This window comes from Brassica napus, chromosome C2 (genome assembly GCF_020379485.1).
Source record: "Brassica napus cultivar Da-Ae chromosome C2, Da-Ae, whole genome shotgun sequence".
Lineage (NCBI taxonomy): Eukaryota > Viridiplantae > Streptophyta > Magnoliopsida > Brassicales > Brassicaceae > Brassica > Brassica napus.
The window spans coordinates 4,932,093-4,957,509 of NC_063445.1; the positions used below are offsets into that span (position 1 = coordinate 4,932,093).

At 35.2% G+C, this 25,417-nt stretch overlaps 2 protein-coding genes and 1 long non-coding RNA gene across 3 annotated transcripts; 2 read left to right on the top strand and 1 right to left on the bottom strand.

The window, feature by feature from the left end:
• Positions 1-2,502: 2,502 nt before the first annotated feature.
• Positions 2,503-4,478, bottom strand: LOC111213287. The gene is made up of 4 exons (XR_002663304.2): positions 3,585-4,478; positions 3,420-3,493; positions 2,989-3,341; positions 2,503-2,903 (listed from the first exon to the last, which is right to left on the bottom strand). It is a non-coding gene; the product is annotated as an uncharacterized LOC111213287 (long non-coding RNA).
• A 4,961-nt stretch (positions 4,479-9,439) lies between these two features.
• On the top strand, positions 9,440-10,318 carry LOC125581781. The gene is made up of 2 exons (XM_048747763.1): positions 9,440-9,494; positions 9,606-10,318. The coding sequence occupies exons 1-2, from the start codon at positions 9,440-9,442 to the stop codon at positions 10,316-10,318; spliced, it is 768 nt and encodes a 255-aa protein (XP_048603720.1).
• Positions 10,319-16,465: 6,147 nt separating this feature from the next.
• On the top strand, positions 16,466-18,494 carry LOC106436926 (arogenate dehydratase 5, chloroplastic-like). Its single transcript, XM_013877876.3, has one exon. It carries the CDS (start codon positions 16,963-16,965, stop codon positions 18,259-18,261), a length of 1,299 nt encoding a protein of 432 aa, XP_013733330.2. The 5' UTR covers positions 16,466-16,962; the 3' UTR covers positions 18,262-18,494.
• The last annotated feature ends 6,923 nt before the right edge of the window (positions 18,495-25,417 follow it).

The window sequence follows — 25,417 nt, forward strand, 5'->3', positions numbered from 1 at the left end:
TCGCATGTCCTGCACAAATGAGAATGAGAATTATGTTGTATTACCCATCTTTATAATTTGTATATTTTGATGTGTGGTTTGAGATTTTTTACGCACGGAAAATGCTTTTACACTTTTTTTAGATGATAATCTACGATAATTTGGAGTTAGCTTATATTATTGTAATCTCAAACGCATATGTGATGATGTTTTAGCTGTTATTTGTTTGATTTGTCAAACTTTTAAAAAATAAGAAAATTCTTATTGTTAAATTTTAATCTAGTAAAAATACTCGTAGACGGTTATTAAATAATGTATTCATATTATGTGAGTTCTTATAAAATTTAATACAGTAATAAATAGTGCAGAATATTATTTTAAAAAGTTCATCATATATTAAAATTAATATTTAGTTAATTATTAAATATATCATTAAAAATAAAATTATTCTAATGGTTTCTGAATTGATAATATATCTATATACTATTTTCTGTAAAATTATTTATTTAAAATCGACACCATAATCCACTTTTAACACTTTTTCTTGTAGGTACATAAAGGTTTGAAAAAGTGCCAATAACTAAGAGATTGTAAAAATCAACAAACTGGTGTTCTGAAAGAACTAACTTATAGTAATGAAAGTGATATTTTTGTTCTATAAAGATGTTTAATAATATCCATAAAGTATTTTTTTTAAATACAAAAATTCTTATTGTTAAATTTTAATCTAGTAAAACTATTTATAGACGGTTATTAAATAATGTATTCATATTATGTGAGTTTTTATAATAATATTTAATACTGTAATAATTAGTGCAGGATATTATTTTAAAAAGTTTATCATATATTAAAATTAATATTTCGTTTATTATTAAAAATGTAATAAAAAATAAAATTATTCTAATAGTTTCTGAATTGATAATATATCTATATACTGTTTTCTCTAAAATTATTAAGCCCCCAAATGTGGGGAAAAGACTTATCATTCAAACAAATAAGAAGAAATTCATATGGTATTACAGTTGTGTTACCTACAAAACTCCTAATAGCAGAATTAGTTAACTTTTTTAATATTCCCTCTGTTTTAAAATACATGAAGTTTTAGAACTGTGCACAACTATTAAGAAAATTAATTTATCTTTACAATATCATTAAAATATAAATTAAAAGTTATTTAACCAATCACAAAACATACCGCAAAACATCATTAGTTACACAGTTTTGATAAAGTTAAAAATTGCATTGATATATGAAAACATCATCTATTTTGAAACATCAAAAACTACTTAAAACATCATCTATTTAGAAACGTAGGGAGTATGAATTTTAGTTCTTTTACTATATAGATAGATATTCTAAATTATCTTACCACGTTCCTATTAAAAAGAGAATTATCTTATGTTTATCAAACCATATGCATGTTTTTCCGTATTAACACTAACTCTTATAAAAATTAAAATAATAATATATGAGAAATCCAGATTATATTAGATGTAGTTAATAAAAAGATACTAAAATACAGTTATTTCTATAGTATACAAATAATTACACGAAAATAATTTATGATTTTTTAATAATTGATTACAAACCTTCTTTAGTTTTATTAGATTTGTGGAGACCAGTGTCATCCCATCTATAATGCAATTCTCAATTTTGTAGTTACTACAATATAATTGAATTCCATTTTATTAGTTTAGTAAAACCATATATGAGTTTTGAATTTTAAAAATATTTGCATCATTTATATGGTTTTAGTAGAACCATTTAACAATACTCCCCAAATTCTCCAAAACTCTTTATAGTTTTTTAACAATTTAGAAGACATGAATTTTTCTAAAAATTTTTTTGTCAAGCTGATCAATGTTGACAAATTTGTTGCTCAAAAACAAAAAAAAATTGGGTGACAGCCATTGGTATTATAAGTGTTGTGTCGATGGAGTTAAGTATGGTCACTTAAAATATATGAACTATTTTCAACTGCTTTAAAAAAAAACATTACTTTCTACAGTAAAGTATTTTTGTACATGCAGTTCCCGAAGGGAGCGATTGAGGTGGGTTCTCCATTCTTTTTTGTATCTCGAACCTAGAAGAAACGCGATTGTCAATTTCAGAGGTGGATTATGATTTGTATTTTGTTGGCTTGTAAAAGAATTTCTTACACTTTCGTAGAGCTTGGTTGGCTTGTATTTTGTGGGCGTTGGTTAGAGCTTGGTAGACAGTTCCTATGGTGGTTTCTGTATTGATTTTGGAAATGGGAAATAGAAAGTTGGGTTTCTTTTTCGTTGGGGTTCTACGTCAAAAACGGAATCGTAAATGTAAATTATTGAAAACAAACATGTAAATCCTAGAAGAAAAACGGAAGCCTCAATGATACTCTTACCATAAACGCTTTAGGAGGAATATTTCCTATTTATTGAATTAGATACTCTGAATATTAAAAACGGAAGCCTCAATGAAAGTATCTTTCTATGCATATGAAAAATATGACAATCTTTCGAATTCATGCATTGACAATCACGTAAAAATATGAAAAAGATTACTTGTTGATCACAATATTAATTTACACTATGCGGATGTAATCCTTACCTGTCATATATGTTCCTCAAACTATATCATCGTAATTATCATAGATTTCTAAATAATTAACTAAGCAGAGTAATCCTAAAAGCAGAGTACATATTGTATCAAGAAAAACCCATTAAAAAACACAAAATGAAGATACATAACTGTAGTAAACCTATATTAAAGAAAGAAAACTGTACCTCCGAGAGTCTTTGCGGTAAAGGCCGTGACCAGTAACACGATGGGTGTTTTCACCAAACGCCAAAAAAAAAAGTAAAAACGTTTTAAGAATCACGAAGAGAAGCAACTCTTTCAGTAAGCTCCGCCACTGATTCACCATCTCCTTCCTCAGCTATGGTGTCCTGCAACACACAGAACATAAACAACAGTAAGTAAACTCCATCTTCATGTTCCTTTGAAGATCCTCTGTTTTTTTTACCAACTAACCTCTTTGTCGGTTTTAGATTGGACACCAATGCATTTAGAACCGCTGATGCTCGAACTCTTCATGAGGCTACGAGCACTGTAATTGAAGCCACAGCAGCTGCTGCTCTTCTCTCAACATCACTGCTTTTTTCTGCAGTCTCACCACTCTCTCTCTGCAACACACAATCACAGAGAAGCCCAATGCTTTCAGAGAAGGAGAGAGCAAAGCAAGAGATTCTGTGAAAAGAGATTACCTTGGCAAGGAAGCATGGTGTCTATGCATTGCAGTACTTCTTCCTCCTCCTGCTCCTGCCCCTGGTTTACCTTGATTCTCTTCAAGGTGAGCAAATTGCCTCTTGAATTGATCAACCCCACTGCATAAACAACAGAAGATTTCTCGGTTTCATTCTGTTTCAGGGAATAATAGTTCATGAGTTGTTTAATTAGCTAACCTAGGGTACATGAAGCTAAGCTGATCACCACCGCGCTTGTATTCCTCCAGCATCTGAGGATGATACTCCAATATCTAGTGTTTTTTCCAGAGATAAGCAATAGTTAGATCAATGAAGAGAACCAGAGAACAATAAGACAGGGTCAAAATCTTTTTTTTTAGTTACCTCTCGGTAGATTAATTCTCTGACATCATCTTTGTTCGACTTATTTCTCTCAAAATCAAACTCAAGCTTTGATATTGGCTGTGTTGATGGTTCCTGCTCTGAGTTTCAGACCACTGAAGTAAGGAGGAGGAAAAGAAGGAGATGTAACGAAACCATAAAAAAGAAATTGATTGTAGAGTATTGATGGATGGATTAGAACTCAGTCGAAATTGTTTTACGGGGAGAAGACGAAGTGGCAGAGGAGAAGAAGAGCCTCAGGCATCTCTGTGTCGTAATTTAGGTTTCTAGGTTTAGTTCAATAAAAAAAGAAGCCCAAACCTAAACAAATGAACCCCACACACTTAATCCACTTTAAACACATCTTAAGCCCAAATCCAAAAATAAAATGTTGTGATTGGTTGATTATTTTTGATGACGTGACAGTCTAGAGACTCAGCATATTGGCCTTTTAGTATTGTGATTGTTGAGAAGTTAAGGAGTTTCTAAACCATTGATTATGACCTTAAATTAAAGAACATAACATGTTAGATTGGATATGTCAATGCTCTTTGTGTCGCGTTTATTCCAATTCAAACCTGTAGTATTTTACCATTTGGATATGCAGCTGGTTGACCTAACAATGTCAGGTGTTTGTATATTTTGGTTTTAGCTTGTGAGACTATAACATCGGCTAATCGGAAGCAATAAAGTGGTCGTCTGTAGTACGGATAAAAAAGAACTAAAACATACGGAGCATAATTTTCCTGTTATTTATACATGATATGTGATAAAACAAAGCTTTACCATCTAAGCTTAACTAAGAAGATGCAAGGAAAGAAGAAACACCAAAAGAAAAACATACGAAATGGTTGAAAATAAAACGCGTCATCAGGAGCCGTCTTACTGGGGTGGTACTTGTTTGTTACTTTCTTGATTATGCAAAGACGTAGAATCTTCAGATTCTAACGTGAACATGTACCACGTGCATCTTCTGTTTTTAACTTTTTATGTGAAGTCAATTTTGTCAACAAAACAAAGGGGGTCAAAAGTACACATATTTTGTTTAGGTGAGGATAAAATATACCAAATGGGACTGGTGGTTTGACTTTGGTTCTGTTTGGTTTAGCGTGCGGTGAATACAATATACTAGGCCTCGGCATTTTTAACCTGGATCCGAAAACCCGAACCGAAACCGATCTAAAAATATCTGACCCGGACCCGCACCAAAAGTTTACAAGTATTTTTTTGGTCTAAATTTTTTTTACCCGAATAGATCCGGAACCGAAAGGAACCGATCCGAATAGACCCGGATCCGAAAAGAACCGACACGAATAGATCCGACCCGATAAGAACCGATTTGTATCCGACTTAAAAACATGTATATCTAAAACTATGATGTTTTTGTGTTCTCTTTTATATATATTATTTTATGATTTAGTTGAAATATCTTTTGTTAACAATATTTGCTATTATTTTGTAATATTTTTTAAGTAATATGAAGCTTTAAAATGTAAAATTTAGAGTTTAGAATGTTTTATTTTAATTATTAATAGTTTCATTTAAGTTATTTTGTAAAATTTTAGATATATATGCCAAATATCAACTAAATTCGATGGAGTTGGGTATGTCATGTCTTTTTCAAATTCTAATATCCGAATCCGACCCGGACCCGATATGGACCCGAAAAGTTATAGGTATTTTATAGGTATTTTAATTATAGATCTGAACCGACCCGGACCCCAGAAGAACCGATCCGAATCCGAACCGAAAATTTATAAGTACCTATTGGGTCTAAATATTTAGGATCCGAAAGACCCGGACCCGAAAAGAACCGGTCCGAACCCGACCCGAAGACCCGAACGCCCATGCCTACAATATACTCTTAACAAAAATGGATGTTTTTTTTTACATCTAAAACTCCATATATTATTGAGATGATTCTAAATAGATAGTTCAGAGAAAGATGTTGTTATTCTTCGTTTTGAATTTTGAAACCGAAGCGAACCTAAACCTGTTGATTTGAGAATAGCATTATTGAAATCAAAGCCTTCAGAAAAGTGAATCGTTTCGCTTGGATTCAGGGTTCGATCAAAATATAGCCTGTATATAGTTCTTCCATATTCAAGATTTGCATATGCATATGCAAACAATAAGTTATATGCTGAAACACACACTAATTTGTATTAGTTCTGTTAAATTAAAGTTCAAAAAGAAAAATCTGTTAAACTGAACATTTTTATTTGTTATTCAAGCTGATTGAATTCCCAACATCTCTTTTTGTTCTCTCAGGTCATACTAATTGATATGCTATAGTGTTAGAAAATATACGTAAATAAGGTTTAGATAAATAATAAATAGATATGATTGGTGGATTCAGACAAACTTTCCGTTCTCTTTTTGATATGGCAGGAAAAGGAAATTTAATTGGTGTGAGATGGATCCTATTTAAAAAAAGGTAAAAGAGTCACCAATCATGATTGAGAACAAACGTAATAAAGTTTTCTAGACGTTAATCAAGACTCTACAGAGATGAAAGAAATGTAGAAAGAATCAATTCAACATGCTTAGGTACAATGTTAATTTAGTCCCACTTGGGTTTTCACCAACTTTGCCATATCAAACCTTCACAAATATATGAACAAACAAGGTTTCAACAACCCCACCGATTTACTTTTACGGCCAAAATGTTTTAATTATTTTTTATTAGTTTTCATCATGAATATATATGTTTTCTTGCTTAAGAAAAAATGAATAGTTGACAAAAAAGAAATGAATAGGAACTTATAGAAGCCAGGCGTCGCTTTTAGAACACGAGGTCACATCACATTTTACACAAATATGTAATTTTTTTTGTTTAACCAGGGGTTGACCTTGCGGCCCACCAACTAGGTCCGGCGCCTGTCTTTGTCTGTACCTTTTTACGGGCTCTGGACACGCCTTCCCCTCCCCGCGAGTCAAACAGCCGACCTCTCCTCCTCAAGGAAGTAGTACCACTAGACTACGAGGTCCTGGGTATACATACGTAACTTATATTAAGAGAAGAAACAAATATATGACAGAAGTCTTACATAATCATGGCATATTGGAGCTGTTAGTGATTCTTTTATTTTCCCCACTCTAATAATTTCTTACATTAACATGTATTAGAGCAGCATTAGTGGTAGTATGAGCAATAGGAAAATCAAATTGTTTCATATTTACACATCTTCTAATTGTCTCATAAAACTATATAATATAAAAAGAATAAAAACAAAAATATTGGGGAGGAAAATCAAATGAATGCGGTAGGTGAACTGAATTAGACATAAAACTTAACATTTTTATATTCATGTAAATGATTGTAACTATAAATAACGAGTAAACTGATAATAGATCAACCGCTTATGTGGGAAACATAAATCTGTTTGATAGTTTGGAAGTTCACATATACTTAAAAAACTAGGTAGTAATCCGCGTTTTGCGCGGAATTAGATGTCTATTTGATTTTTGTTTGTATATATTATAATTATGTATAATAAGGTGTACTTTAACTGTGTTACAAAAAAAAAGGTGTACTTTAACTAAAACTATGCGTAAAAACTAAAGCTATAATTCAATTAAATTCAAATGTTATCGACTGTGATATTATACGTGATTAATTTGTATAACCAAGAGAGTCTATGACTCGAGTTTATTGTGACATGATGTTGATATACATATTAATTATTTGACAACCTCTATGCTTATACATGTTTTTTTGATAAACCGAAGACTACAACTCTTCTTGATGTAAATAAACTTCGAAAAGATAGGTCAAAACACTCGAAATTTGTTTCTTTCGGTAGATTAGTGAAAGTAAAAAGCAAAATCATTACTGGATAAAATATAGTTTTCGAAATAAAGAAAACAACATAGAAGCATAAAAGCAATCGAAGGTTATTCAATCCTCAAAACAAATAATAAGTTTGTAATAAAAAAATCCCAAAATAACATAAAGCTTTCATAAGATAATATATTAAATTCTTCAACTCTCGTGAAGTTCAATCAAAATGCGCGGAATGGATCCTGAAAATAAAAAAATATATATTGTGTATATCTTGAATAGTACAGAAGTGGCAATATACATTAACTTGTGATCTTCAACGAATTTTCAAAATATATATAACTAACTGATAAAAATAAAGAAACTGATTATTAATTGTACAGAAGTGGCAATATACATAAAAATAATGAAATTGATAAAACATATATATTCTTTCTCTAATTCTATAATTAATTACCATAAATCATTATTTGTAATCTCATTTGTGTTATTTGGTAATTTGTATTAATTAATTCTAGAGTTGTCTTTTTTATTTTTAGATCTGATTAAAATAATAACTAATAAATGTTAACAACCAATCAAATTATAACTATTTTTTAAAACTTAACATATTAAAGACACATAATCAAAAGTCAATTAGGTGGCTTCTTAGTTAATATATAGTATGATTTATCTCTTTAAAACTAAGGATAAATTTGGTTAAGGTAAACATAAAAACATATATTAGGAAAATGATAGTTTAAGCTACTTTTCTCATAATTTGTTTCAAATCACACATTCTCACTCATTTTCTTTTAATTTAGTGTTTAACATAAAACTTAAATGGGTTAAGCAAACAGATTCTTCCTTAAGTTATCTCTCATCATCACACTATTTTATCAAACACTAACTCATTCAACCAAATGTTTTTAATTAAAACTAATCATAGTTTACATATCTTTTAAAATTATTGTTTTAATTTATTTTAAATTAAATTAAATCATACCTATATTAATTTAATCTGATTAACTAATAATAAAATATAATATTTCAATTTTTAAATAACCAAATGTCATTATTTTAGGCATATATACTTAATATTAATGTGAGATCCAATATTATATAGAATAAAATGTTTTTATTTGGATAAATTTTGTTAAAAAATTTATTATCGTACATTTTAAAAGTTTATTATAGCGTAAAAAATACATCTCATTAATTTTTAAATAATTGTTTCTTACGAACTATTTCTGTTTTTTTATACAACTGCGACTCGGTCCCTAGCATAATGAAAGGACTGTAACATGCTGTTCAGACGAAATACATGCATCAAAAAGTAATTCTAAAACCATGAATTCCAAAATTGAGAGAGGCCTCCTACTGTAATTTGGTTTGTAAACGGAGATGAAGAATAAACCCTCTCAGACAATGCATATCATCGTCGAAAAAAAAATCCCCTGAAAAATACATGTAATATGAATAATACAAAGGTATATTATAGTATAGAGAGACTGTTACGTAATTTTGCTAGAGCTACTTATAACTTAATTTAGATTATAGTAGGGGATTTAGAAGAAAAGTGAATATGTTAACGGGTATTTGTAATTAAAAAAAATTGAATGGAATCCAGTGATATAAGTATGATGAACTTAAAATAGAGGCTTTGTATTAAATTAAATATTCAAAAACACAACAGAAAAAAAAAACCCAAAATAAAAAGATAGCACGTAAAATCCAAAACTGAAACATAAAAGCAGGAAATCTGAAAAACAAAGCCTCTAAAAACATCTCTTCCTGCTACAACTCATCTAGCCACTTTTATCAGTTTTTTCCTTCTTGATTCGAGTACTACATAGAGTCCTTGAAACAGAATTCTGATCAAATGTTTCATCCAAGTTATCAATGACCGTTCCTCTGCGTTTTGCTGGAGTGAGATCAGTTGGTTCACATTCTTGAGATGAATCAACAGATAGCATCAGGGAACCCTGTAAGAAAAACCAAATTATTATGACATTTCATATAAAGATAGCTTCTAGACATGGCGCGGGAATGAGAGTTTATGGAGTCTCGAAGCTAAAAATGCGGGTTCAGGGACATGGAGATCCCTCTTAAACCTGCGATCTTTAGCTACAAACTTCTTGAGAGCAGAGGTTGGAAATGGTGAAACCACACGCTTTTGGTGGGATATCTGGACCCCTTTAGGTCGCTTAATCAACGTATTCGGCGTCCTCGTGAGCTCTCAATTCCTTTATTTGCTTCAGTTGCTGATAGCTGTGATGAAAATGGTTGGAGACTGAGAGGTGCGCGCTCGCCTGCTGCAGAGACCCTCCAGATTCATCTCACGAGTATACATCTGCCGTCATCCTCACAAACTGAGGATGTATTTTACTGGCTCGTTGATGGGGAGAGCATAGATGACTTCTCTGCCTCTCGAACATGGGAGGCGATTAGAAACAGAGCTCCTGCAGTCACTTGGTCAAACAGTGTATGGTTCAAAATGGCAACTCCTCGACATGCTTTCTTCATGTGGATCGCACAGAACGATAGGATGCCAACTAGAGTGAGGCTCGCAAGCTGGGGCCTTGGGGTTTCATCAAACTGTTGCCTCTATGACTCAGCGCCGGAGACCCGCGACCATCTGCTCCTGCGTTGTGATATCAGTAAACAGGTTTGGGTTTTGATTCTGAGTAGATTGGGGTATACTCACTCATGCTTCATCACTTGGACATCTTTTATTGAGTGGTTATCTCTAAGGGATTCCACTACTCCACTGATACTTAAAAGAATTGTTGCTCACGCAACTATCTATAGTATCTGGGGGGAAAGGAACAAACGTCTGCATGACGGAATTTCGTCTACACCTCAAACTTTGTATAAGCTCATTGATCGCCATATCAGAGATACAATCTTGGGGAAACAGCACAGCAAGAAGAGTTTTAAGAACCTTATGCTTTCTTGGCTGATGAATGATTAGAAAGTCTTTTGTTATGGGTTACACTTTGTTTTTATTCTTTTTGCCAAAGTGCACCCCATCTAGCTTTAACTATTTTGTAAAACCTTACAAACTCTTCTCATATTTATATGAAATTCAAATTCTTGGCAAAAAAAAGACATGGCGCGGGGGAATTTTATATTAAAGCAAAAGCAAACCTCTGGTGCATCGGAGAGGATGGAGTTGTCGCCCGTATAGGTTATACTTGGTATCTGGCAAGTTTATAAGTACACACATTAAACAAATAACAGAGAACTATTACAATAAAATTCAACGTAAAAGCCATTCACATTATCTTTCGGTTGACATTTGTTTCGAACTCACTAATTATATCATGGTTGGTGATAATCTTAGTGACTTTGTAAGTGTCATGCTTATAGCGAAAGTTTTCCTCCAAGTAAGCTTATCTCTTGGTCAGTCTTTTCGTTCTCAAACTTCAGATAGAAAGTGGCTCTGATCTGGGCACGACAATAAGTGGACTTGTCCACAGTAAAATCCTCTAAGTAATTAACGACAATAAGTGGACTTGTCCATCATATAGGTGGAAGTATAAAATGTTACATATAAAGGAACATCCAAAAACCAAAGAAGAAAAACATGTATGTCTCCATCTCAAAGAGACGACTAAGAACATCCAAAAAACAGAAACCGAGAAACCCGAAGCATCACTTAAAGATCCTCGTACCGGCTGTAATAGCATATGTTCGGTGTTCGTGAGTACTGGAAACTCTATCACTATCATTGTTTTCTTGTCTTAGCATGTCTATATATTGTCTCACGTACTCTTTGACTACGAACACATCTCGTCTCTATAATTATATTTACATGATGAAGGTGAAGGTGGTTCTAGTAATCAATCTCGTCTAAGTAATTTAGATGATTAAGGTCCATCTCGTCTCACGTGGTCTTCGAACACCAACACATCATGTACGCTTCGAGAACCAACATAAGGTGGAGAAGAGAACTTTGGATGTTACGTGAATGTAAGATAATTAAGGAATGTAATGTTTGCATTTAAGACATGCGCTTTTTAACAAACGTTCTCCAAGCAACACGTGTGCAATTTTGTAAATAAAAGCCTCTCATGAAGCCACGTCGTATTAGAATATTAAGGAAACTTTTTTAAGTGCTTCTTCTTTAATATATAGGGGATATAACTAATTAGGAAAATCACATGGGGATAAATCCGTATACATTAGTTTTAACTCATTTATGGTAAAATATGTCTTAAATACCAATATATTTGCAATCCATTGCAATTTTCATATATATACATTATTTTTCCTTGATTTAGAATGTTTTGCTAAGTTATTAACAATCATCTAAGGTTAAAAGGTAATTCAAAACCTAAGAACCCATAATCGAACATGGATTGATTGATAAAAAATGAAGCCCTAAAATCTATATCATCAATTAAAGTGTGCTAACTTAAACCTAGTAATATATGAGAATTCCAATATCTTTTTGGGGCTTAAGATAAAACATCAGAAGATCAAAGTTAATTAGAGAGATTTCATTGCTACGAATTCTAAAAATAGGATGTGTGATTAGTACACATTCTAATGAGTTAGAAATATAGACTATATATTAAGATAATCTATATCCACAAACATATCTTAGTACTATACTTTTTGTATGTCTAGGCGTTTTCTTGTGAGAAAACACTAAATTAAATATAAACCTACAAATATGTCTCACTAGCTAATCTTTTTGTGTGTCTGTGGTAGCTCGAGTTGGATTGTCGTCTAACTCATGCGCTTTCCTTGAAAGGTGCACAGAAGGTTTGATCTAGTTTCAGATGCTAATATTCGATAACTTTGTAAAGAAAACAAGAGAGAGTTATATTGAAAGACACAATATGACTTTGTTTAACATTCAGAGACACAATAGCAAGTTGGCACACATTCTCTATGCAACTGTTTTTTTTTGTACAGAAATGCATTTGTTTTTGGTCTAAAGAGAAGTCTATTCCTTTTAAGGAAAAAACAATAAGGTTAATGAGTTGTAACTAGAATAACTAAGTTTGCTTTGTGTTGCAATTAATGTTAAAAGTGTGTAACAAAAAAGTAGGTATATGGGAGCATGTGAATTGTTTTTGGTTGTAGGATTTAACGGAAAATATCTAACATTTTGGACCACACAATTAGAAAAGTTTTTTTTGATCAAAGAGTTGTTTTTTTTTTCATTTTTTAGTTTCTTCTACGGGACTGAACTAGTGTTTCTTTCCTCCACTTCCAGTATCACTATCCCCCTTTCAATCACCACCTCCATCATCATCTTCATATCTGCCATCGCCACCTCCTCCACTATCTCCTCCACCTCCTTTACCACCTTCGTTTTAATTGCCACCTCCGTTTGAATCACTACTTCCACTATCTTCTCCATCTCTCTTACCACTTTCATATCCACCACCGAGAGCTCCATCTGCAACTCTTCCGGACACATCAACAACTTCAACACAACCACTGACCATGAGATCCCCGTCCACAACTCTTCCGACCACATCAACAACATCCCCACACAACCATGAGATCCCTGTCCACAATTCTTCTGACCACATCAACAACATCCACACACACATTGACCAAGTGAGCTACCATCACCTCCATTAATCACCACCTCCAGTATCTCCTCTCCCTCTATTACCACTTTCGTATCCACCACCGAAATCCCCATCCGCAACTCTTCCGATCACATCAACACAACCACTGACGACGAGATCCTCATCCACAACTCTTCCGACCACATCAAAAATTTCCACACACACATTGACCAAGAAAGCCACCGATCCTCATCCACAACTCTTCCGACCACATCAACAATATCCACGCACACATTGACCAAGAGAGCCACCGCCACCTTCATAACTACCATGTCTCCACCGCGTCCACCAATGCCTCCTCCACAACCACCACCACCTCCACTATGGTATCCACTGCCATCTAACCACGGTGTCCACCACCGCTTCCATGGGACTAAGCGCCGCCGTTCATAGGTACCACCGCCTTGTTCATAGCCACCATCGCTTCCATGGGCGGTAGAGAAGACTGATAGATGTATGCTCGGGAATAGAGATGGAGAAGATGTTGGCAGGGAGAAAGGGGGTTATGGAGAATTTTGGATCGAGAATATTACGGTTCGTTTCCAGAATTTGATTTCTAGATCGAGAAAATGTCGAGAGATAAAGGGGTTAGAATTATTTTTCTTAATTTGAGAATCTGAAGAGATAAGGTTATTTGTTTTAAAAAATAAAAATAAAAGGAGTTTACTCTTTCCTTTAGAAAGGTTAACGATGGAAAGAATAAATAAACAGAATCCACAATCCATCATGTGTTTCTCCTCAGCTCATCGTCTCCACTATCTCTACAGCTTCACTTCCGAGACACTCTCATCGCATCACGAAATCTCTGAGTCGCTGGAATCACCGCGAAAGTCAGAGAATTTGCAGATCCAAGGTACAAGACCTTCTTGCTCCTCCGCGGTTTCATTGATGGGGTTAGGGATTTGGCTTCATCGACGATAGAGAGAGAGAGAGAGAGAGAGAGAGAGAGAGAGGTTCCATTGGTGGGGTTAGGGATTTTATCGACAAGAAGATTAGGGATTTTGTCGATGAGAAGATTGTTGTTTGTGAGATTTTATTTCTAAAAGAAATCTACTTATTAATTATCGAAAAAAGTAACGAGAAAGAAGGTAACGAGAGAGATAATGATTTTGAAGGTATTAAAGTCTTTAGACACACATAATGTGTGTGGCAAGTGCAATGTGTCCCCAAATGTAATTGGAAACTCACAAAGTGTCTGTTGGTGTAAAAATTTCAGAAAACAATTAAGTTTTTATACAGTTTTTGACCACATATGTTAAGCCATCTAACTATTAACTTATTGTGTGTTTGTGTTAGAGGCCACTATTAATTATGTGAAACCTAAAAATAAAGAGGAAAAAGTCTTACAGTTATAATAAAGTATCTAAACTTGAAAAATCTCAAAGATTTGTTGGAGAACGGTGGCAGATCCAGAATGTGGCTAGAGTTTATCGACAGCGAAGTGTCATTGTGCATTTTTTTCCACTCATTCTATAATGTCAAAACCATATACTGTGTGCGCCAAAAATCCGAAAATCTACGTTTTTCTTTTTTTCTTCTTGGATTAGTATCCTTCTAATCATTTTAAATATCATCCCCGATATATTAAAAGAGATACATTACAACATTTAAGGTAGTCTTATGTCATCACCACAATGATTTTTAGAATCTCTAGAGAAATATGTTGTTCCATTTAAATATATAATAACTTTTTTATTAAATTAACTTTAAATTAATTATTAATGTCTTTCATTCTTTCCATAAATAAAATTTACGGAATTGCCTAATGTGGCTAAAGTATATATGACATTTAATAATTTTAAATAATAAAGTTTTGATAAAAATTAGTATATCCTCTATTATTTTTTTTCAATTTTAACTTATTAAAATAAATTAAATAACCAAATTAACCATATAATAAAAATTTAGATTTTTCCGTATATGTTATATTTTGAATTTTTGAAAACGACTATAAATTACTAAAACAATTAAAAGTCTCACATTAAAATATTCATGAACCATGATTTAACATTTTTATTATGACAAGATACAAATTATTACAAAATTATATAAGTATTAAGTCTCATTTAATAAATATTAAGATTAAAAAAATATATATATATATATATTAATATCGTTTAGATTAAACTATATACCATATAAAATATATAAATATTTTAATATTTAAATTTTCTTTTAACATTTTTTGATAATAGCTTTGAAAAAATATTGACAACATAATATTTAAATTTTAACTTTGCATTGAATTATTTTTATAAAGTATAAATTACTTAAACTATTAAACATCACACAATGAAATTTTTTGCTATCACTGATTTAAAATTTTTGTTATAAAAAATACAAATGATCAAAAAATAATATGAGTAGACAAAATTATTTAATAAATATCAATATTAAAAATATATTATACATCTATGTTAATCTCATTTAAATTTAATTGTAGATCATATAAAATTGAAAGAAGTGTTTGTTCGGATTAATAGAATTTATCGATGTGTTTGCATCAATTTAATAATATATGTAATAGTTACTGAAATTTTTTAATGTTTAATATATATTTAATATTTCATAATATGTAAAAGAATATATAATATACAAAAGTTATATATATATATATATATATATATATATATATATATATATATATATATAATGTTAATCCCGCGCAAATGCAGATCTTAACCTAGTGTAATATTATTAATAAAAACATTTATAGTTTGTTTGGTATAGAATGGCAACATAACTAATTATGCTAAATGCTTCCTCGTACTATTGTTATTCTAAAAGAAAGAACTCATACACCATATACACACATAACTTTTAGTACCTAATCGTTTTTTTCTGATCAAATAGTACCTAATCGTCTACAATGGCCAAATAGAGAAAGACAAAATTATTTGGGGATACATATATGACCAAACTCGATCGTTCTCTTCAAGACTTGAAGAAAAGAAAATCTTTTAAACCACTAGATCACACCATCACATGTTTGTTCACTTGCTTGATACTAATCAGGGTTCTAAAAATCGATCTAGGCGGCGCCTAGGCCCCCGCCTAGGCAGCAACTCGGTCCTATCCGAAATGATTTTTTTTTAAATCCGATTTATACCGATTTATATGATTCAAATTGGTTTAAACTATTCTAAATCAGTTAAAATTGGTCAAAATCAATCTAAAATTGTCTATATATGTTAAATAAAGCAATAATATTATTACAAATCTACAAATTTATCAATTTTCTTCTGTTTTGTATATCTAATTTTGATAATTCGTCACAATAATTTTATAATTAAACTTAAAAACTAAAATATGTTATACAAATGTATAAAATATATAAAATAAATCAACAATTTGCTAACGCCTAGACCTCGCCTACGCCCCGAATAATCCGCCTAGTCGCTAATCCTCTATAAAGCGCCTAGTTAACGCCTACCGATTTTTAGAACATTGATACTAATACACGACCCTCCATAATATATTCTCATAGTTACTTTTGTTAAGGATAAAAAAAAATCATAACTATAAAAAGAAACTTGAAAACATAAGAAAATCTCGAAAGAACATTAGCATTTGAAATGAAACACAATCGTAAAACTGACACATATGTACGTTTATCCATATCCTAAATCGCATTATTTTATTATGAATGATCTTTAACACGTACCGGTTATTAACCATTTTTCCTAACAAAAAATCAAAGACATATTTACACATCTTCTAATTGTCTCATAAAACTATATAATATAAAAAGAATAAAAACAAAAATATTGGCGAGGAAAATCAAATGAATGTGGTAGGTGAATGATTTGACGGAATTACCCTCATAGACTTTCTTTTGGAAAAATCCATCTACTACTTCTCTCTCTCAGTATATAATCTCTTCCTCCTCCACCATTATCTCTCAGCTTGCAAGTTCTCCTATCAACAATAGAACTCCAAGCTTAGCTTTGTACTGTACTTCAAATACGCAGTCGTTTTAATATTTCTTAATTTTTTTCCGTCTCACAAAATTCGACTCAGAATCATGCAAGCTGTTTCGCCTACCTTCTCGTGTGATCTCAAACCCATGATTCAAACGAATCTAACGGCTAAAATCGCGCGTTACTCTCACGTAAATAGAAACCGCGTGTCTGTTCGTTGCAGCTACAAGTCTGAGTCGTTTAGCTTCCCTAATGGTGTTGGCTCGAGCCGAGCTGATTGGCAGAGCTCATGCGCCATCTTAGCAAGCAAAGTGGCTTCCGCTGAAAACTCCAGCTCCATCACCGGTTCCTTAGCCGGTCAAGTAGCTGCCGTTAACGGCCACAGCAACGACTCCGTTAATCTCAGCCTCGTTCCGTCCAACACTCAGAACGGCAAGCCTGGATTGATTCAGCCGTTAACGAATACAGATCTCTCGCCGGCGCCGTCTCACGGATCCACCCTCCGTGTAGCGTATCAAGGAGTTCCCGGCGCGTATTCCGAAGCCGCCGCCGGGAAAGCTTACCCGAAGTCTGAAGCCATTCCGTGTGATCAATTCGACGTCGCGTTTCAGGCGGTGGAGCTCTGGATCGCGGATCGCGCCGTCCTCCCCGTTGAGAACTCTCTCGGCGGTTCGATTCACAGAAACTACGATCTCCTCCTCCGTCACCGCCTCCACATCGTCGGAGAGGTTCAGATCCCTGTCCACCACTGCCTCCTCGCTCTCCCCGGAGTCCGTCCGGATTGCGTCAGGCGCGTGATCTCGCATCCCCAGGCTCTGGCTCAGACCGAGGGATCGCTCAACAAACTCACTCCGAAAGCCGCGATCGAGGCGTTTCACGACACAGCCGCGGCGGCGGAGTACATCGCGTCGAACAACCTCCGCGACACGGCGGCTGTGGCGAGCGCGAGAGCGGCCGAGCTCTACGGGCTCCAGATCCTCGCCGACGGGATCCAGGACGACGCGGGGAACGTCACGCGGTTCCTGATGCTGGCGCGTGACCCGATCATCCCTCGCACGGATCGCCCTTTCAAAACGAGCATCGTCTTCGCCGCTCAGGAGCGCGAAGGAACCAGCGTCCTCTTCAAAGTGCTCTCCGCGTTCGCGTTCCGGAACATCAGCCTGACGAAGATCGAGTCGCGGCCGCACCAGAACTGCCCTGTGAGAGTTGTCGGGGACGGAGGCGTCGGAACAGCGAAGCAGTTCGAGTACACTTTCTACGTTGATTTCGAAGCGTCGATGGCGGAGGCGCGTGCGCAGAACGCGCTATCGGAGGTGCAGGAGTACACGTCATTCCTCAGGGTGCTGGGAAGTTACCCAATGGATATGTCGCCATGGTCAACGTCACCTAGCGAAGACGCCTGACCGTATATTTGTCTAAATTATAATAATAACTTATGATAAAAAAAATATCATATTCGTTGAATTATAAGATACGTGAAACCAAAGTAGAATGTAGAACTCGTTTTGCATGTGAAAGTAGGAGGATAATATATTTTATTTCTCCTATGATACGTCATCCCCAAACCAAAAATATTTTGTATGTTGCTGCTGCTGATCATGTCCACTAAAATGCGATGATTTTCTATTGATTTTAATGTTTGGTATCAGGTGGAATCAAATGAATCAGATTAATGATTTGTTTAATAAAAAGAGGAGTAATAAATCAAAGGGAATATTCATGTATATGAAATTTGTAGACATTTAAAGAGTAATTAAATCTCAGAGAAATGTATTCTTTTTCTACAGCATTGAGTATTGGTACTCTCTCCGTTTTATTTTAATTGTCATTTTAGATTTATACACACAGATTAAAAAATATTTAATTTGTATATTTCTAAATTAAAAATATCATTACCAATACACGTAATCATATTATTATGAATGAATGAATTTCGTAATAAATCCGTAACAGAATTTTTAAGAAAAGACTTAGCAGTATCATTAACAATCGTCTTTGAAGCTATGTTTTAAGGGCTCATGTTTTAAAGCTCCCGCCCTAACCAGGACAACGAGAAAGGCTTTCAGGATTCTAAATTAAATTGATTTAAAAACAAGTTGTTAAACTTTACAAATGTCAAACTAATTTACGTGTGAACATAATATTGGTTTTGATGTTTCTTGCTTTGAAACAAAGTATAACCTCCATCTGGTCGTGTACTATACCACTACAAGAAAACATCAAGGATTCTGAGGGAAAAAATCGTCGGAATTTCGTCGGAATATCGTTATTCCGACGAAACACGTCGTCGGAAATAATTCCTCGGAATTTCTTTTTTCCTCCGAAATCCCTCGGAATTTTCCGACGGAATTCCGAGGAAATAAATTTCCGAGGAAATTCCGAGGATCCCTTGTTTGTCGGAAAAGTCCTCGGAATATACCGAGGTAGAACTTCGTCGGGATAATTCCTCGGAAGTTCATCGATCGATGCGTGTTTGGACATATATACATCGATCGATAGGAGTATACCGACGGACTTTTTCCTCGGTTTATTCCGAGGAACTGTTCCCTCGGTATATTCCGAGGGATCTGTTCCTCGGAATTTTCCGAGGGAGTTGTCCCTCGGAAAATTCCGAGGGAAATGTCCCTCGCTATATTTAAAAAAAAAACGGATCGATCGATGCGTTTTTGTTCAAAAACGCATCGATCGATCTTGTGAAAAATATAATTAATTTCCTCGGAATGTAAAAAATATTATTAATTTTGAAAAAATAAAATTTCTGAAATTTAAATTCGAAAATATGAAATTAAAAGTAAAATTGAAATCATACTAATTAATATTCAAAGTTTCACAAATAAAAATAAAACATTCCGAGATTGGGGAAAAAAAAAACTACGGGTCTGGCACGTCCGGGAACATCTCGTTCGGGTACATCCTCTGCATCATCTCCATCATTTGCTGGTTCAGCCTCCTCTGTGCCTCATAGCCCGCCTGTTGAGCCGCCATCTGGGTCTCCAACAAAGATATTCGATCATCTTTGTCCTTCAACTGAGCCGTAAGTACTTTTGGATCAACAAAGGGCGGTGGTGCAGAAGAAGGAGGAACCGACCGGGTGCGACGACCCAAACCGAACAAACGTCCATTCTTCTTTGGAACCGACTGAATAGAAAAAAGCCAAATTTAGAAATTTAAACCAAGAAATAAATGAATTGAACTTTTAAAAAAAAGAACTTACGGATTCAACGATTTCGTTGATTCGAAACCGGGACAAGTTGGTCGAAGCCGTCGAAGCGTCATCCTCGGTTTGAAGCTGAGACACTTCGTCTACCACCTGAGTTTGGACCAGGTCGACCACGTCCCTCACAAGACCGTCATCAATCTGGCCGGTCTTCTTGTTGGTATACGCCCTCCTCATTAGGGCGAGATCATCGACCGGCTCGCCATCATTTTCTTCCGCCTTGAAAAAAAACATAAAATTAAAGAAACATTAGAAATTAGAAGAAATGCACAATAAATTTAAATTCTGAAACTCAAATAATTGAAGAAAAAGCGGTTGAACTTACCATGCGATCTCCGAGAGTGGCAATAGATTGAGCACCCAAGTTATGCTTGTAGATGCCCTTCCCTTTACGGTCGCTCCTGCGGTTGGTGGAGTTGGTGGAAGAAGTTTCTTTCGTCTCCTCCTTATCCCAATGCGCACACAACTCCTTCCAGACCGTGTCGTTCATCGACTTTGGGACCTTTTAATTAAAAAAAAAGAAAAAGTTTAACAAATTAAAAAATAGTTTAATAAATTAAAAAATTGTTTAATAAATTAAATCGAACCTTATTGATTTCCCACTTCTTCTTCCACTCGTGGATCTGCTTCCCATAGTTGTCCATTACTTTATGGACGAAGTGGTGATAGATAAAGAGCGTCTCATCGGAATTCCAGTTGAACTCTTGCTGAAAAAAAACACAATTAGTAGAAAATTTATATTAAAGATTAAAAATATAAGTAAAAAATTAGAATACTTACCGCAAACTGACGAAACCACAGAACCTGCTTGTCGGTTGGGAAGTGAGTGAAAGTCGGATGTCCACTGTCGAGGGCCGAGTACATCATACGGTTGATCCATGCGCTGATCCCGTTCCCGGATCGGTTGAACCTTATTAAAAGAACAAACGGTTAATAATGAATCCAAATTTAAAGAAAAAAAATGTTTAATTACCATGTTTGACCCCGTCCATGTGGATACGGAGTGAGATACGGAAGATGGTCACGACCGGGCTGTTGAACCAACTCCGCAACCCTCATCACTCCCGGAGGACCCGGAGGAACAGGAGCGGATGCAGCAGCGGGAGCGAGAGGAGCATGAGCGGGTGCAGCAGAGGGAGATGTATGGTTGGAGCTGTGGGGCGAAGGGGAATCCTGAAAATGGCTGGAATCCCGAGACTGGCTCCCCGTACCACCACGACCACGACGCTGTCGAGGCCGGGTCTGATCATCATGAGACCTGTAAATTAAAAAAATATATTTAATAAATACAGAAATATATAAATTAATTTTTTTATTAAAAAAAATCCCAAATAATTTAATCACAGAAAAAGATTTATATATATTAAATTTTTTTAATAAATATATAAAAATAGTTCTAATAACAAAAAATAGTTTTAATAAATAAAAATTGTTTAATAATTAAAATGTTTTGTAAAATCCAAAAAATCGAATTTATATAGAATTTTTTTTTGTAAAATCCAGAAAATCGAATTTATATAGAAAAATCGTTTTGTAAAATACAAAAATCGATTTTATATACAAAAATCGATTTTATAAATACAAAAAATAAAAAAATTATAAAAAATTCTAAATCAATTCAACAAAACAAATTATTCAACCAAATCACAATTCTAAACCTATTATACAACCAAATCACAATCCTAACCAATCACCCTAACAAAAATCTATCAAAACTACACAAAAACCTAACAAATAGAACCTAAGAGAGTGGGATAGGGTCCTTACATGATTTGTGTAAGAGAAGAGGGAGATCGCCGGAGATATCGTCGGATTTCAGGGGGAAATCGCCGGAGAGAAAGAGAGGAGTCGCGCAGAGGAAGAAGAGAGAAATGGGGAAGAAGAAGGGGCTCGTGGTTATAAAACCTAGGGTCCGACGGACATTATCCGTCGGAATTCTAATTTCAATTTTCGCGAAATATTTGCCCGGTAAAATGAAAATATTCCGAGGAAATTCCGACAGATAGTAAAATATCCGTCGGAATTTCCTCTGAATATTCCGAGGAAATACCGAGGAACTAGTGTTTGGGGTTTCAAAACATCAATTTTTTTTGCCGTATTTTATTTCTTATACAATTGTAATGCATACCATTGAGGATTCTTTGTATACATGAGCATAAACCATGAAATAACAAATTTCAAAACTAATTGAAAGTATTCCCTTTACCGTTCGTTAAAAGGTATAAGTGTTTCTCTTATGTTGCGAGATTTCGTTCATACAATCGGAAAAGTTTTAATTATACGGTAAGGAACAAATTTTTGACTTCATAATGAACGTAAGACACTTAATAAGGGTTATATAGGTGTTATTCAAACGGCAAAACGTTGTTTTCGGTTTAAAAACCCTATTTCCTCGGAATTTCCTCGGATTATTTCGAGGGAACTCCGACGAAACCCTCTTCTTCCTCGAAATTTCCTCGGAATATTCCGAGGAAATTCTGATGAACTAGTGTTTGGGGTTTCAAAACGTAATTTTTTTAAAAAAACGCATCGATCGATGCGTTTTTGAACAAAAATAAATCGATCGATTACTAAGATGGCCTGGGCCGTAAGATTGTGATCGATCGATGAGATTAACCCATCGATCTATCGACAATCTGAATTGTTCCTCAGAATTTCATCGGAAAATCTTGTATGTTTTTTTAAAAATGCATCGATCGATGCGTTATAGAACAAAAACGCATCGATCGATTACTAGGATGGATGGGGCCGTAAGATTGTGATCGATCGATGAGAGTAACCCATCGATCTATCGACAATCTGAATTGTTCCTCGGAATTTCCTCGGAAAATCTTGTATGTTTTTTTAAAAATGCATCGATCGATGCGTTATAGAACAAAAACGCATCGATCGATTACTAGGATGGACCGGGCCGTAAGATTGTGATCGATCGATGAGAGTATCCCATCGATCGATCGACAATCTGAATTGTTCCTCAGAATTTCCTCGGAAAATCTTGTATGTTTTTTTAAAAACGCATCGATCGATGCGTTATAGAACAAAAATGCATCGATCGATTACCAAGATGGCCTGGGCCGTAAGAATGTGATCGATCGATGCGTTATAGAAACAAAACGCATCAATCGATGCGTGTTCGGAAAACAAAATTATAAGGCAAAACCCGACCTTTTTTGGATCTAAACCTTAGAACTCTCATCCCCTCCGATTTCCCCTATAATTCGCCCCCCCCCCTTTCTCTCTCTATAATCATCCGATTTGAACAATTTTGGGCTCTATTCCACTTGATTTTTCGAGCTCTACCTGATTCCTACACTCGTCTTCACCCTAAGACAGGTATACTCCGCGAATCTCCACATTCTGAAATCGTGTTCTTGAGCAATTTTTTGGGTTTTGTGAATTTCTTATTTCCGTGTTGATTCCTTGATCAAATATGCATGAAACAGATGTTTAAACATGGAATAGAACACAATTGTCTGTGATCAACGAGTTTGGAACATGATTTGAGATGATTTAGGGATAGAGAATTTTTTTCAATTTCGTTTTTTTTTTATCACAACTCGATTTCGCTTTTCATTTTCATGTTCAGCTTTGCCCAATTCTTAATTGATTATAACCATGTTGAGAGCAATGATTCTATTTTGTAGAGAATGAAGCGCACAAAAACATCAGCAAAGAAAAACACACAAGAAGCGGGTTCGTCACAGCTGGAGAAGCAAAGGCCAAAGAAGTGGGATAAGTCTGATACCACCCACTACAACAACATGAAGAAGGTAGCCGTTCCGGCTACACAACTAGCATGTCCTGAGACGATGATAATATTGGGAATCAAAGCAGACATTGAAGGACTGTTCCAGAACATGGGTCTAGGCCAACTATGCAACCTCAAGGAACCCACTTATCCGGAGTTGGTATGCCAGTTCATAGCATCCGCATACGTCACCCGTCCCGATGATAGCCATCAGGAAGGTTTTCTGGCATTCGTAGTGCAGAAAGTATACTATGAGGTATCTTTCACAGACCTCTGCGGACTATTTGGATTGAGTGCGGGGGAGAGGACATATGGTCTTTATTGGACTTCAGAGCTGTTGAACTTCTGGGAAACGATTGGCACAGGGGTTTATAGATCTTCTCAGGCAAAAGAGTCACTTATCCGGAGCCCAGTACTGAGATATGCGACACGCCTCATTGGCTCATTGCTATACGGGACAACCACAGCCGCATCAGTCACGCAATGGGAGTTGTGCCTCCTGTACCAAGGTGTGAGGCATTTGCTACCGGCATTTGGAAACTCTACATTCCCACCTACTACTGCCTTCAACATGGGAGCGGTGCTGGCCGCAAACTTAGCAGGATACAAGGGGAAAGTAACCAAATCCAAGAGCAATGCATGTGGATTTGGTGCAGTGATTACTCGGATCCTTAGACACCAGGTAGCACTGGACAGATCGAACAACATTGCTTGGAACTACCTGGATGTCATTTCTCTAGTAAGTAAGGAGTTCATAGCTGGTCCCCACTCGAGGATCGATCGGGATGGTCCTTACGTCTACGTATTCCAGGACCGAGCGAAGAAAACACTCTACTGCCACCTGCCTCAGATCGGCCTGACTGCTCTACTTTCAGAGGCTGCAGTTGAGTTCCTACCCCCTGCTACCGCACTAGTAGACAAGCCATCCTTCTTCATGCCAAAATATCAGACCAAAGGCAAGGGCGTGGTTGATGAAGAAGGACAAGATGAGGCTGCACAAGCCATTCCAGATGATTCACAACCCCATCAGCTACTCCCATCAGACTCCAGCCAGTACAAGCTGCAAGAGCTTCCACCGAACGCCACTTCGCGCCAGCAACAACATTGGAGAGATCAGAGCATAAAGACAAACAACGACATGCTACACAAGATCTGGGCTGCCATTTCACGTATCAGGCCGTGTCGTTGCCAAAAGGATGATGTAGTTCATCGGGACAACTCTCCATCCAGCTCTGGTTCGGGTTCGAGTGGTACACACAGGGTAAGAAAGAGGTCCAAGAGACCCAACGATGCAGGAACATCTGGAGCAGGAGACGAGGAGTAGGAGCTATCACCGGCTATTTTATTTTCTTTTCTATTCTAACGTTTTATGGTCTTATTTTCTGTTAATTTTGAACTGAGTTTTTTTTAGGTTTCTTAATTATGAGTTCGTATTTCTTTTACATGGTTTCTTTGTTTTATTTGGTTGTGTTTTGTGTAGCTTTTAATTCGTATTCAGCTTTGCCTTGCTAGATAAACCAAATAACTATTATCCGAGGAAAGAGGTTATATCAAGTGTTCCTCGGAATTTCCTCGGTATTTCTTAAAAAAAAAA